Source organism: Boleophthalmus pectinirostris, unplaced genomic scaffold, assembly GCF_026225935.1.
Source record: "Boleophthalmus pectinirostris isolate CB_2022bp ecotype Guang Dong unplaced genomic scaffold, ASM2622593v1 HiC_scaffold_8, whole genome shotgun sequence".
Taxonomy (NCBI): domain Eukaryota; kingdom Metazoa; phylum Chordata; class Actinopteri; order Gobiiformes; family Gobiidae; genus Boleophthalmus; species Boleophthalmus pectinirostris.
The window spans coordinates 23,184,381-23,200,280 of NW_026571515.1; the positions used below are offsets into that span (position 1 = coordinate 23,184,381).

At 37.3% G+C, this 15,900-nt stretch overlaps 1 protein-coding gene across 4 annotated transcripts in view; it reads right to left on the minus strand.

Moving 5' to 3' along the window:
* Positions 1-15,900, minus strand: part of znf512b (zinc finger protein 512B) — a 28,177-nt gene that overhangs the window by 6,104 nt on the left and 6,173 nt on the right. For 3 of the 4 annotated variants that reach the window (XM_055166364.1, XM_020929792.2, XM_055166365.1), the window contains exons 3-11: positions 6,902-6,984; positions 6,575-6,703; positions 5,657-5,832; positions 4,890-5,167; positions 4,590-4,661; positions 3,958-4,089; positions 3,535-3,662; positions 2,958-3,050; positions 434-532 (exon numbers count right to left, since the gene is read on the minus strand). In XM_055166364.1, coding sequence (XP_055022339.1) covers positions 434-532; positions 2,958-3,050; positions 3,535-3,662; positions 3,958-4,089; positions 4,590-4,661; positions 4,890-5,167; positions 5,657-5,832; positions 6,575-6,703; positions 6,902-6,984 — 1,190 coding nt within the window. Of the gene's footprint in view, positions 1-433; positions 533-2,957; positions 3,051-3,534; positions 3,663-3,957; positions 4,090-4,589; positions 4,662-4,889; positions 5,168-5,656; positions 5,833-6,574; positions 6,704-6,901; positions 6,985-15,041; positions 15,147-15,900 lie in introns of those variants that run through there. The other variant, XM_020929793.2, reaches the window with a different exon arrangement.

Sequence of the window (15,900 nt, forward strand, 5' to 3'; positions counted from 1 at the left end):
TCCCTGTAGAAGCTACTTGGTTAGTAGTCAAACATTGGCTGAAAAGAGTTAGTAAGTCCAGTTGTTTTTATTAATTAATGATAATACATGTAGAATTATAAGATTTTGTTACAGAATAGACAGAGCCATTGTACCACCGTGCTATGACTGGATAGAGGAGGCTGTGTCATCAAAACAATAACATTCTGTAGTGTTACTGTATGCAAATGACACCATGAAATACTTGAAAACAAGCGCACACAAGATAAAAAGTCAATGCTCTCTAAATGTTTGGACAAATTAAGAAACATGTAACTAACCAATTTACAAGCACACTAAGTGATCAATAAGCTTAAAGAAAAGGACAAAAGTACAAAAGCCATCACTAGAATGCAGGCAAGAAGAAGAACACAAAGAAAGGAAAAAGATGAATTCCAGTAGTGAGCGTGCACACCTCGCTAGGACACTTGATTCGTCCCATCTGTTTGAGCACTCTGCGCAGCCTCTCTCTCTCCTCATGCTCGTCCATTGTCTGGTCATCGTTCCCCGAGGACTGTGGAGAACCAAACACAATGTCACATAGAACAAACTCCACAACAGACCCTCTCTAACTGAGCTATGAGTGCCAGTGGATAAGTTATTCTTTATCATTTTATTAACTGCACTTTTTCTATTAATTATTTGGGTTTGTCCTGGTTTATTTAGATTTTTCTTGAATGGTATTGATTGTGTTAAGTTAGACATCCCCTATTTCACTTTATAGAAACCATAAGCACTATTAGTATTAGTAGCATAAATGTGTTTTCCATTTGAGCTGCTCTGGCTCTGCCAGGACCATTAAATGGTTTCACGATGAGGCAGTTACTCAAAGCATGTTTATGACAACTGTCAAATCTATGTTTTCACTCCAGTATTGACTAGTGCTATAAACCAACACCATGACAAGAACAACAGATGGTATTTGGATGGCACGGAGGAGAGAGGAAAATGTGTACAAGTGTATGGCAATAAATCATGATATGGAAAAGTGGACACGCTTCATAGTGAAATGCAATATATGTGCTGTAAATGTGTGATAGTAATGTTATAAAAACTCCAAATGAGTAGAAAATAAATATTGCCTAATCCTTAGGCTTGAAAAAGATTGCATAATAATGTGCACAGGTTCAATAATGGTGATCAGATATTACAGACAGCAGGATAGATGGGGCCAGAGCAGGACTAGTGTATGTACATAAATCACACAGAAGCCTGAGGGCAAAAAGAAAAGACACTCGTTCAGTCTTTGATTTACACTGGCAGGAGTTGAACCAAGAAACTACATCAGCATGCATTCTTAATGGCCTTTTGACATGAGAGAAAGAGGAAGCACGAACGAGAGAGAGAGAGTGAGCAAGCAGCAGAAACCCACAAATCAAGGTCAGACTCAGTGGGGAGCTCCTGTCCTTCTGTCGGCCTTCTCTGATGTCCCACACTCTATACATCCTATAAGCCCTAATATTCTGCCACAGGGATTCATTGAGCTCTTGGTGCAAGCAGGAGAAACAAGAGGTGTTGCATCTGGGAGGGCATCCGATTTAAAAGCTTTAACAAATTATAATTGTATAATTGCATATTTCTTGGAGGCAGAGGAACTGGGTTTACTGTAAAGTTAAAATAAACAGCAGATTACACCTTCTAATGTAGCTTGGGGAAATAATTAGATTGAAATGTGCATAAAAACAGTAGGTTGACAAAAATTATACATTGTTATGTATCAGTAACTAAACATATAGGCAAAGAATTATATAATAACAATAAAAAAAATAATTTTACATAAACTGTAAAATATTATAGAATACAGAAACAACTAAAGTGTACTGTAAAGTAATGCTATTTAATTTTGCTCTGCAACAGCACAAAAATAGTATAGTGTATACCACAGCCATTAATGTTTAACAGTCCTTTCTAAAACAGGGAGTGTTGAATTATTCAGCGCCTTTCATAAGAATACGACTGCTCTAATGCAATGTAATGAATATCTTAATGAGGTCCTGCTTTCAAGAATTCAGGTACTTTGACAGAAATAACAATTTTATTATGTAGGATGTAAATAACTACAAAAAGGATGATTTAGAGTTTGTCTTGAAGCTAAAGGCATTTATTAAAAATGTATCAAAACCTGTAAAACAACATTAAAATAAATCAGATTGTTAAGCTATAAGCAAGTTTCTTGTCACTGATTATTCATCGGAAAAGTCAACTAGAACTATCGGATATTATTATGAATGGGCCAATAGTGGTGAAGTAAATGTATATAAGTATTTTAGTCCACTCAACTCATTTTGATGATCTTCCAGACATAACTAAGCTTGGGAGTGGCACAAATAGTTGACTGAAGCGTAGCAACTGCATTTGTTTCACTTACGAAATGATAAGACATAAGACATAATGTAATGCATTTACGTTGGCTTGTTAATCTCTAGCGCAGCATGAAACTCAATGCATGTTGACTCTTGTAGGTGTATGAACATGCATTAGGTTACACAGCCTCAAGTGCAAGTCTAACTGCTGTCTGAATGAGAGCAGTTTTGGTGAGGTGTCCAGTTTCTAACCAGCAGCTCGTGGTTTGTAGGTCAGTGTCACTGCGGTGTACAGCCCGCACTCTGAGATTCTCAAGTAACAAAATAAATTACGAAGGATCAAAGATCATGGACTGGTCACTGTTAATTTTGATGTTAACACTTGCCAGTGAAACCAGCAAGAAATTTTATGTAAAAAATCTGTAACACATACACAAAAGCCAGTTGAAAAAAAAATGACTGAGCATATTCAAAGAAAGCTTATTATTAATAAGTTAGTTAAAGCTTTAGAGACAAAATATTATATTGTATTATGTGTTTCTGACTGAACAATCAATAATACATAATGTACATGTAAATTGAAATTCTATTAACAATGCCTAACTGACTGCACAATACAATACTTAGAGGGTGTACCTTAGTTGTGTGCTCAGCCATGTTGTGGTAATTTAATCCAGCCTTAGACCTGAATTGTTTGTGGCACTGCTGGCACTTGAGAGCATCCTGGAGCTAAAAGGAAAAACAAAACAGAAAGACAAAAAATATAAAACAGAAAGAAATCTTAATACACATTTTTCTGTTTTATTAATGCAGCAAGATTTTGATCACAGCCAAACAAAAAAGATTAATTTAACTGCAACAACATAAAAAAGGCTTTAAAGTTTTGTTTCATGAGTTTTTCACTTTGCTTGAATATTGATTTGGACACTCGCTTTTGTCTGTTGATTGACCCAGAGGAAATGTGAGGATTGTCATTGCTCAGTAACACTCTGTCACTTCAATAAAGCCATGCCGCAGACAGGATTATAATAGCTGTAGACACACTTTGGAGACCAGTTCTTATTGGGCTAATGTATTCCTTTCTTGGTGAGAAACAACATGATTATCTTCTGCTTTATTTATTTTTTATTTACCCTGATCGAAAGTATTCCACATAGTAGTTGAATCAGGTCTAATAGTGACTGTACTACACTCAGCTGTTGGGTTCACTGACCTTCTGGCAGATCTCCATGTGTTTTTTCAGTCCTTGAACAGTTTTTCTGGTGACAATGGAGCAGGTGGGGCACACAACTTCACCTCGCTCAGAAATGGATCGCTGCCACTGAGTATCAGGAACAACACCTGGGGAGTCAGGAAAGCACCCAACACTGTAGTCATATACTTAGCACTGTACAGTAAAGAGATATTGACTCCAAAGTTTACTTGTAAAAAGTAGAAGTACTGTATGCATTTGTTTCTTTCATTACTGTTTTATGAAAAGAAATTACCAATAAAACTTGTTTTTCACACTGACTCATGGGGTTTGAACTGCTTTGTTCAAAGTAGAGGGAAACTAAACTTCTGCCAGTCTATGCACTCCACACTAGCTGTCTGCCCTATGTTGACATGATATAATTGCACAATAACATCTTTTTACCAGAGCTGGTTGTGGCTGGATCTTTCTTGGATAAAACAGGAGTGGGTCTCTTCTGTGGTTCCTCAGTAACTGTCCCTCCCTCTGGTCTCTTCACGCGACCAGCTTTGAGCTTTTCCTCCACCTTTGTCATTCCTGCAAAAAATACCAAATAAAAATGACATAATAGAAATGAAATGCTAATGTAGATTCAAACAAAAAAGTCAAGATCATAACCAAATCACAGAAAATAAAATAAATACAACACTGATTGCCAAGCAGCTATTGAGGCCTTTCATATGTGACAGTATTGTGGTCAAATTTTTTTTTTTAAGACTTTAGTGTTATCAATGAACTGCAAAGGTTAAAATATGAGTACAAGTTCTGGTGTTTGCATTTGAATATCCAACTGATATAAGAAAACATTAGATACAAAAAATGTATGGGCAAAAAATAAAATAAAAAAATCTAAAAGTGGGCAACTACTGCAATCACTAGGCATATGATTATATGAAGAAATGTAATCATACTGAGGCTTACCATTCATTACACTTCAGGCAGTTTTGAAACACATACTGTACATTTGTTTGGATGGTAGTTCCTGAGAGTTGTCTGGCTACTATATACCCTTATACCCTTTCATCTTATTCACCCACCTTTCAACCCAAATGTGCCAGAGATAGAAGGCTGTTCCCCTGTAAATTTCTTGGGAGTTTTCTGTTTTCTTCCTTGAAGTGAAAAACAAAACAAAAAACAAAAACATTAATTATTCATTTATTATAATAAATGATTAGAAATCATGAAAGTCACATATTCTCTGAGGTATTTTGAAGAATATTTTGACAATCAATGATCAGTGAAAACATCTGAATTTCTTGTAAGTATCTCTCCAAATGAAAATATTCGAATTCAGAACACTGTGGTTGTCAAACTATTTAAATTTAGGACAGTCTTACTGTGTTTCATTCTCTCTGGGTCTTCATCGGGGTAAGATGGAGGGAGGCCCCCTTCGCTCTCACTGCCCCCTGCGTCTGAAGATGTGCTCTGGGACTGGGACTGAGCCTGGGTTGGTAGAGATGGTGCAGACTGGTGGAGGTTTGGTGAAGTCTGGTTCTGTATGTGTGGTTTCTTGTCAGCCTTATGGGACAGTTCTCCATTCTGTGAGGGCATGGACGCCTCGTGGGTCTTTTTTACTTTAAAGAACACAGGGGATGGGGGACTGTTCTCCATAGGTCTAAACACACACACAAAAAAAGAGGCAGTTTAACATTACACACTCACTCACTATTAAGTAGGTCACTGTTGGAGGGAATTACACCAATTTAGTCCTAAGGCAAAATTAGTAAACTAGTCCATATGTGGCAGCAGCTCTGCTAAATGCAAAAATATGTCAACTTCAATACCCTATACTAACGAAATTAAAGTAATGTTTTTTGTAAGTGGGAAAAATGTGTCTGACCTCCTTCATCATAACTACATTGATGAGCTTTTCCAAAAATGCAACTATGCAACTACTCTTTGTGATTTATAAAAAGCCAAATGGAACAGTAGACCTAGATATGTAGCAAAATAAAACAAAAATGTCAAGTTGACATTTTCTACTCTTCTACTTTCTTTACTCCAAAATGAAAAGCCTCACAGATGAAAATGTGACCACAAAGAGACAGGTTGACTTTCTATTCCTGTAATAATGTGCCATGATGTAACAGTAAATTGTGGTCACCTTTTCTTGACGCTGGATTTGACATGGGTCTTGTGTATCTTGGGTTCATCGTCCTTGGGCTCCATGGTGGTGCGCTCCGGGTGGTTCCACAGTTTGTGCTTCTCCAGACGGATCTTTGTGGCGAACACGGCCTCACAGTAGGGGCAGCCATGACTCAGCTTCTCTGCTACAGTGGGCTGGACACAGAGAGCAGACAAGGTTAGGAGATGCATGATTACACATTTTAAAAAGTTAATTATTAAATTATCTTAAAAAAAAAAAAAAAAAAAAAAGGTTATACAGCCTCACTACAAGTCCCTTTAAAACAAAAAAGTAAAAAGAGATTATCGAAAAAAAAAAAAAAAATCTTAGCTAAATTTCTAGTGGAGGGTCCACCATCTGCTTATATCTATAGAGATTGCCGGGAATGTTCCATGGTATGACTTTAAGCATTTCTATCTAACAATTTTTCATTACTTTTTATTTCTCAAAAATACAATAATTCATTCTTTGAATAGGGGTGACTCCCCACAGCTCTGAATTGTAATGTAGCATTTTGTGTTATAACCTGCTTGTCTCCCTCTGAGAGGTAGGATTAATCTATACTGTGGAGCATTCTATACAAAGCAATAACATTTCCACGGAGACAATCAGGTGGTGGGCGGATCCTCCACTAGAAACGTTATGCAGTGCACCTTTAAATTGTACACATTGTTGGTAAGTAATAATTGGTGGTTTTGTAATTCAGTGGCTTATTTTAATGCCACATAAAATGTTCATTCATAAAAGTTAGCTAATGAAAATTCTTTATTCATCATCTCTTTGGCACAGAATGGCTCATAGTGTCCCTGTATTTTCCTTGTATTCACTGTGATGTGCACAGATAGAGCCTGTGGTAGAACATGTGCACAGTATGAAGAGGCAGAGGGGGTTCCTCACCCCCTGGCAGCGCTGATAGTGGTACTTGACTCCGTAGATGCTGGGAAACTCCAACCAACAGCCTGAACACGGACACCTCACCCGCGAGCGTCGCTTAAACTCCTCCTTCCACTGAACTATCAAATGAGCCTGCACATGAGCAAAACAGATACAGATAATAAACTGATCATATTATCTCTATTATATCTATTATATTGTTCCAAATTTGAAATGTTCAGCCACTATAGACACTAAAACAGTATAGCAGGTGAAATGAAAAAGTCAGATAAAATAGGAAAAAACTGCATTGTTATTTTTAATGATTACATTAGTTTGAATGACACTTACAGGAATGCTTCTTAGCTCCTGCACTTCTGTTTTAGGACGACCGCTTTTTTTCTTCCCCTCTGCCAAGTCGTCAAACGTGGGACCTGTGAAAACATCAACAATGCAATCATTAACTCTGTATGTAGGTCACACAAATTTGCTAAAATAATTCAAGAGCATGGACATATACAGAAACCACTTATTCATGGAGATTATGCACATATATGGCCAGAGCCAGTGGAAATAAGATACTTTATACAGTCCCTGACAAAAGTCTTGTCGCTTATCCATTTTGTAGAAACAAAAGCTTATAACTTGACTTTAAATTAATCGATTGGTTTTAGAAATGTCTCATATGAAAGCTAAAACCCTCCCAAATTATGCTCAATATACAAAAAAAATGTGCTTCACTGAAAAAAGTTTGATCATTTAATGAACACAGAAAGGTCAGATTTTGGCAAGACAAAAGTCTTGTCGCCTTGTCATATGATGCACCCAATCCTAGATTACAGCCTCACCTGTGGTCAGTTACTGATCAATCAGTTAGTGGGTGTGTATAAAAAGAAGCCCAGCACACCAGACCTTCACATCAACTGCAACTTGACCTCTGACAACATGCCTAAGATCCACCCTGAGACCAAAGCGTTAATTATCAAGAGGCTGAAGACCAGATCCACTGCTGAGGTGGCTGACACCTTCAATGTGTCTCAGCATCAAGTACAAAGAATAAGAAAAAGATCTGAAATGACTGGAGATGTTTTTGACAAGCCCAGGTCCGGCAGACCCCGCAAGACAACTGCTCGGGAGGACCGTTTGTTGATTCGAAAATTCACGGCCAGCCCCTTTTCCACTGCAGCAGACTCCACCAGGCCTGGTCACCTCAAGTCCCTGTGTCAACCACAACAGTTTGTAGATTTCTGTCTCGAAATGGCCTCCATGGTCGAATCAGTGCACAGAAACCAGCACTAAACAAAAGGCAATTAAAAACCGTGTGGCATTTGCCAAGGGCCACAGCCTGCTAAAAGGATGGGCACTGGAAAAGTGGCAGAAGGTGGATTTCTCAGGTGAATCCTCAGTTGAATTACATCACAGCTGCAACAAATATTGCAGGAGACCTACTGGAGCCTACATGGATTCAAGATTCACCCAGAAAACAGTTAAGTTTGGTGGCGGAAAAATCATGGCCTGGGGTTACATCCATTATAGGAGTGTGCGAGACATTTGCAGGGTGGAAGACAATATCAATAACCTAAAATATCAAGACATATTAGCTACCTCTTACATTCCCAACCATAAAAGGGGTCACATTTTGCAGCAGGATGGTGCTCCATCGCATAATTCTATCTCAACATCAAAGTTTCTCAAGGTGAAGAAGATCAAGGTGCTCCAGGACTGGCCAGCCCAGTCACCAGACATGAACATCATTGAGCATGTCTGGGGTAGAATGAAAGAGGAAGCATGGAAGGCAAAACCAAAGAATCTTGATGAACTCTGGGAGGCATGTAAGACTGCTTTCTTTGCTATTCCTGATGACTTCATCAACAAATTGTATGAATCATTGTGGAACCGCATGGATGTAGTCCTTGAAGCTCATGGAAGTCATACAAGATATTAAATATGGATCTCACAGCACCACTACTTAATTCACTGACATTATGCAACATATTTTTGTATTTGAAGTAAATTATTTGTTCAATTTTCTGTAGGCGACAAAACTTTTGTCTTGCCAAAATCTGACCTTTCTATGTTCATTAAATGATCAATCTTTTTTCAGTGAAGCAAATTTATTTTAGTTTATTGAGCATAATTTGGGAGGGTTTTAGCTTTCATATGAGACATTTCTAAAACCAATCGATTAATTTAAAGTCAAGTTATAAGCTTTTGTTTCTACAAAATGGATAAGCGACAAGACTTTTGTCAGGGACTGTATATAATTATGCATACATACACAATGCTATGTTTATTTTAAGGCCAAATGTGCTTCCCTCCCTACATTGTTTTATTGCTACCTCAGTTCATCTCTAACATCACATCAATGGCCTTGTTGATCCTTATCACCACATTCTTTGCCTCAGATGTAAATATATTTCACTGACTAGCTCATAACAAACTCAAGTATATGCAGATCTAGATTATGCTGTTAAAGGTATGCAGGTTAAACAAGAGAACAAAGGTCTTCTTTCCCTGACTGTAGAATACTGACTGAAGGAGCTGCATGTAGGAGATAAGTTACACTTAAACAAATATGCATTTAACACCCAACAACTGCAATTTACTATTATAGATCTCCTACTTTGTATCTGTATTTGTTCTCTTAATTTCTCCCTGTGTTAACAAAGTTATTTCAATTATGATTTAAATAATCAAGATTATTTTATTCCTTAATTAAGCATCCATGTCTCTAATGTGAGAGCAGGTGTCACCGGAGTGCAGCTGTACAGTTTTCACTTTGAGTAAAACAGAAACAGACTCTATTCCTGCATGCATTCATATTTTTTTCACTTAATCAAACACTAAGCTAAGCAAAGCAGTTTGTATGTCAGCATTATGTGGCTGCAAGCATGATTCTAATAAGTCATTTTAACATGCTTCAATGATACCACTACTTCAACCACAAAATTCAAATTATGTGCCCTCTCCAAAGCAAAGTAAAAGTATGTGACAGTTCATCAAAAGATAACTTCCACATATAATAACTGTTGTACATTAGAGCCCGACTGATATGGATTTTGTTGTGGCCGATATGAAACTGATATAATGGGAGTTGGAGCTGCCGATAGCCGATATAATCGCCGATATATTTAGTGATGTAAAAATTCACTGTAAATCTTGAATTGTTTAAAAAACTTAGGTTTGGCTCTAGTGGATTCTAAATTGGGTTTATTTAGGCAACATTTATTGTTATTCTGACTCTTTACATCATATTTACATACAGTAGATTGGCCTAATGGCATTTTTGCATCTTTTTCTAGCTACTAGTGATGGGTATTCCAGTTTTTTTTTGTTTTTTTTTTGGAGAACCGGCTCTTTTGGCTCGGCTCACTAAAGCAGCTGGCTCTTTCGGCTCCCAAGCGACTCTTGAGATTGTTTTGTTGCAAGCAGGACTAAACCAAAACTGGACCAGGACTGAAAAAGGACTAAACCAGGACTAAAACAGATTTAAACCATGTGTGAAACAGGACTAAACCAGAACTGAACCAGGACTGAGTGTCGGGACTCGGTCTCTATCTCTCTCTCAAGCCCAAGATTAGTCCTGCTTTATTCATTTTATGCTGAACTGCAGCCAAATATGCACTTTTTTTTTATCCTATGCACACGCATATTTCTGAAAGTTTGGTTTTCAGCCGCTGCTGCTGTCAAACTACGGGTCTACATGCAGCTTGAAGAGAAAAAGAGAAAACACGGCTCCCAATAAGAAGCAGGCTCCCGTAGTTCACTTCAAAGAGCCGACTCTAAGAGCCGCTTCGATCGCGACCGACCCATAACTCCTAGCTAGTAAATAAACTACCGCTATTAGCCTTTAGCCGTAAAAACGTGCGCACCGCGGTATTAATTATATGCATAAATGTGGATCATTCACACGTCTATTCACAGCTCATTTACATATCAATGCTGGTCCAGTAACAAATGTACGGACAATATAGTCACTTTACAATAGGCCAATAGAAAACAGCCTGTTTATGTGCGGGAGCTACAGCAGCCAATCGCTAACAGATAACCTAAACTAGCTTCAAAGTCGATGTATTTCCAACACTCACCGCTCACACAGGCTCCTCCTCACATCACAAGTCTGCACTAATAAATGTCCTTTTAATCCAGACTCAAACCGACTGTCCATAAAAAGAATATAATCTCAGTGTTGCGCACGGCTGCGGGTGTAAACAAACACACGTGAGTGAAGTGACGTCACTCTGGTGGTGTGTTCAGGGACAGTACGGACACAGACAAATTACACCGCAAATAAATACTGATGCGGAGCCACATATTAGGACATTCATCAGTCTTTAAATTGGATTAAATGAACATAATGTAGAGAGTCTAAGCTTTATAACGAGGTATAACATGCCCACGTGAAATATCGGCCCATATCAGCAAGCATATCGGCCGATAGCCGATATGTCTCCAGGTGCCCATATTGGCCGATAATATCGGCCAGCCGATATATCGGTCGAGCTCTATTGTACATTTCAAAGTTATAAAACATACAACATGCATACAAACAACAAAAAAAATACCATTGGCATTCAATATTAATCTTCCCCATTTTTCAGTTTCTCTGCAAGTACTGTTTAAGAATACAAACTTCTAGCACATTTTCAATCATTCTCCCTGAGACTGACAACTGAGTAATAATGTAAGTACAAAAAATGGCAGCCACAGTGAGATCAGATTCCAAACCTCACAGTTTGTGACACATTCATACAAATGTAGAAACAAGCCAAATCTAAACAGTTACATTACAGTGTGTGAGCATGAGCTACGTATGCATAGATATGAGTGTATTAATATTCTCTAGGCACAAGAGCGTCTCTCTATTAGCCGTCTGGGTAGCAGCTGGAGAGGTGAGCTAGTCCACGGTGCAGCTCTTTTGCTGAGGAGGAAATTGAGCATGCATCCTAATTCCTGTCTGAGAAAATAAAGGCCTTGTAAAAGAAAGGCATAATTAATGAAAACCGCTCCAGGGAAAGATATGCTATTGTTGCTATGGGGATACGCAGGTCTCAATTGCTATTATAATAAGAGAGGGTTCCGTTAGGCAAATAGAACAAATAGGTCCAAATGATTTCTCTACTGAGATCGGGTTAAGACAATATTGATAATTATGTATATATTGTAGTAATATTTTACTTCAAAATGATGTATCATTAATATCAGCTGAGCAGCAAACATTATTCTAAGTACAATTTTGTTGTCTATAGTGTCCTTGTAAATGTGCAAAGTGCAATTGCTTTATGACAGTGTGAAACCTACATGCTATATTATACAGGTCCTGCCTCATCATAAAAAAATAATAATAAGAGACTATCAAGTAAAGGAAACTCCAAAATAACATTACTGAGTGAAAAAGGTTACTGCTAAAAGGTATCAAATATTACACAAATATATGTATTGGGTGCACGCATTATGACATAATTATTCAACACAAGTAATATCGGAAAAATTTACAAATCACAAGTCACAGTCACAAATGTGAAATCAAATAGATGTGTACACTGCATCAAAACTATTACGTAACATCCAGAAGCATACGGTAACAAGGTGAACAAGTAAAGGGGTTGACGCTCTGAGGAAACTTTCAATATAACTGTCCTGAGGTGACGTGAGGTTAGGCACAACTGAATGGCTGTAGTATCCGTCACTTTGTTTTGCTTGAGTTGAACATTGTACTGCAGTCACGACCTTTGTCTGTGAACAAAATAACCCCATTGTGTCCAGTCTAGTGCTGCTTCTCCGACACAAGCTAAGGGGAAGAAAACAGCTGTGCGGCTAATGTACGAGGACTATGACGCGCTCCCAGCTGTCTGCAACTGTTGCTCTAAACTGATTAACCCCCGAAAGAAGAGAAGAAGAAGAAGAGAGGAGAGGAGAATAGAGAGTAGTCATGAAGACCCAGGAGTGCTGGCAGCTGTCTAATGATCTCAAATAACCTCAGAGTTTCTCCTAGCTACACTGCAACTGCTTCCCCCGAGTGTAAAGGGTGAACATTACACACAGTGATACAGCACAGACACACACCACACACGAACATACAAAACAGCCATTTGTTTTCCTCAACAAACACTCACACAGAAGCCTTTGTCTCCATCAGAACAGTAGAGTTTAGGCATATGGCAGTTCAGACTGACAATTCAATGTACAGGAAAACATAAGCTTTTGTTAGTAAAAGGAAACCTGACATAGATACATGATATATTGCCCACATACACAGATACACTGCGATAAACAATATACTGAATATTAAAACTTTGAGTGTCCTAAAAAGTGCTATATAAGTCCAATGTATTATTATTATTATTATTAGTAGTATTATTAAAAGGCATGAGCTGCAACAAATAAACAGCAGAATGAACTAATAATTAGCCATAGTTATTATTTATTCAGCCCTCTTCAGCTCAAATCATACCTTATTACATAAAAATGGTGAAAACATCCCCACTGTTGCATAGAAATTGTAGACCCGACAAATGTTTAGCCTCAAAATATATTATTCCAGGTTTCATATACTGAACTAGAAGTATTTATTGTGACAGGACTACATACAGTATAGTGTGGAAAATATCAAAAAGAGATTTTCAAGAAAGGCTGGAACCAAAAGTTTTATGTGAAATACTAAATAACACAATAAGAGGCGAAATGGAAGCAGTCAGTCCCAAAAGTACAAGTTGCATAGTAGTAGAATAAGTGCCTTGATCTCTTGTTGTGGCAGTACACCCAGTTTCCAGGCACGTGTTCCCCAAGTAAAAAGATGAAATTCTATGCTTCAAACTTTGGAAATAGCCTCTGTTTATAAAACGTGCTATAGATATAAAGTGCATTGGATTGTAAACTTATTCAATCTATCATCTGCACATTTGCATATCCAGAGAACCACTTCACAAGATTACAAGTTACACAGTCAAGATGAATTGTCCTCCATTAAGCAGCACCTGGGAGCATTTAGCCATGTCTTATATCGGTGAGACGCTACAGGTGGGCCAAACCAGAAGTCACTATGTCACATAAAAGCAAGAGGAACAATCACACTACAATGGTTCCTACAATCGTGCTGCCTGGTGGTCCAGTGGAGATGTTATTACTTTTTCTAGAATGTTCCACAGCATAGATTAAAACAATCTATCCTGAGGGAGACAAACAGGTGACAGAACTACACTACATTACAACTCAGATCTGTGGAGAGTCACCCCTATTCACAGAAGGAATTAATGTATGTTTGTGTTAGCAATAGAAACACCCCTAATGAATAAATGCTAGATGGATATGTTTAATGTCATACCATGGAACATTCCAGGGAAAACAATAACATTTCCATGGAAACAAGCACCAGAAAAGTTAGCAGAGTTAAAAAAAAAAAAAAATTAACTGTTACTGTTAGATACTATACTATATTTACTTTAGTGTAAGACAAATAGGCATTTGTTTCCCTTGACAAGCACTCACACAGGAGCCTTTGTCTCTACCAGGACACAGTGCAGTTTGGGCGTTTAGACATATTGTAGTGCAGGCAGACAATTAGAAAAACAGGTCCTGCTGACACAAGTGAATGGGAAATTACAATTATGGAAGAAGGTAAAAGAAAAGAAATACAAAAATACACAAAAACAACTGCAAAAGAGACCTCTGCACTACAAAGCATGTGTCTAACAAAGGTAAGAATACAGTGACCAGTCTTCCAAGATGATCAAATTCAAGGGTAAACTCTCTTTCTATTGAAACACAGACAGTTTATGAGAAATTAAAAAAAAATTATAATAATAAAAAAAAACTTGTGTAGAGACACAAATTTCGGGATAGCCTATATGACAAAAAAGTTAATTAAAATATTTTCCCCTTATTGATAAATCATTATTTTGATTCAGTTGCATTTTTATTCTTATACTATGAACATGACTTTCAACATTCATTTCTTGAACATAAACAAAACACTTAATAACTGCTTTGAAATGCAAATTAGTCAAATTTCAAACTCCAAAGTTTCAACCCTGCTCCAATCTTCATGCTTTCACTGACAGAGGATTGGCTGTGGACTGCTCTATTAAAAGGAACTAAGCTGATCCTTTAGAATTTTAAAGATGACTGAATCTCAATCTCGATTCCAATCTGATTAACTGCACAGCCCTACAGAAATCCTCCATTTTAATTTTTTTTTTACAATTTAAAAACAAAAGCAGCTTGCATCTCTTTAAAAACTCTTTAAAAACATTTGTCCCACATCTCAAAACATTAACACACTGTATTGTATTACTAAGAGGAAGTTTCAAACACCATGCTTCTTCACTGTCAACACTCTCTTTTTGCAAACAGCACGTCAGCATTTTTCTATACAACCCTGCTCCTCCTAGCACCACCACTACTTTGTATTTTCCACATTATCCTTGATCCACTCCCATCTATCTCACACACAAGCTAACAAACTCCACACACTAACACATGTAGTACACACCTCTTTTGGAAGACGTCCCCATATTTCGCTTTGAGTCAGGCCCGGTTTCAGACTATAACCGCCACACAACAGTCTTCCTCCCAGACACAGACAAAGTGAAAGAAAGCCAGGCTCGCTCAGCAGCTCTAGCTCTAACTGTTCTCTCTCTCTTTTCTGTACAACTCTATGATCAGTCCTGGCAAACCACTTGTCAGGGAAATAGAAGCAATTTCCATTCATTGCTATTCTGTACTCTTTTTATGTTAAGGCAATTTTACAACAGAAATAAACAAAACAAAAAAATGCTTTAAAAATAACACAATATGTCTTAAAATCTTATTATAGACTGACATATAGCATATAAAAAAACTGTATTAAAAGTCACAGGCAAAAGTGTTCTAAACTTTTCAAAGATTATAGTTTTAATTATCGTATGTTGTAGGAGTAAAAACCACTGATAGGCAAAATTGTGTAGAATGTGTAAAGTACTCTATACAGTATATAAATAACATTGAGGTTTTAGATGTAATTTGTAGTGGAAAATGTAATTTTGTGAAGCAGGGAAAAGTTTAGAATTCATGATACACACAATAATCTGCCATGGCTGTAGTAAAGAACACTATACGCACATCATACAGTAGATCTACAACTGCTGAAACCAGAAGAAAAATTATAAACAAATGAACAATGTCTTTAAGGAAAAACAATATGAAATTTTCAATAACTTTGAAATTACATCAAATCAATTTTGGATTACTTGAGAACATGTTTAACCACCCAAAAGCTTGCTCTGTACAAGCTAATTACATTTAGTAAACTCAGTTTGTAAACAAAACCAAGAATGAGTAACCTCAGTGTCAGTTTATAGAAATTTCCTCAA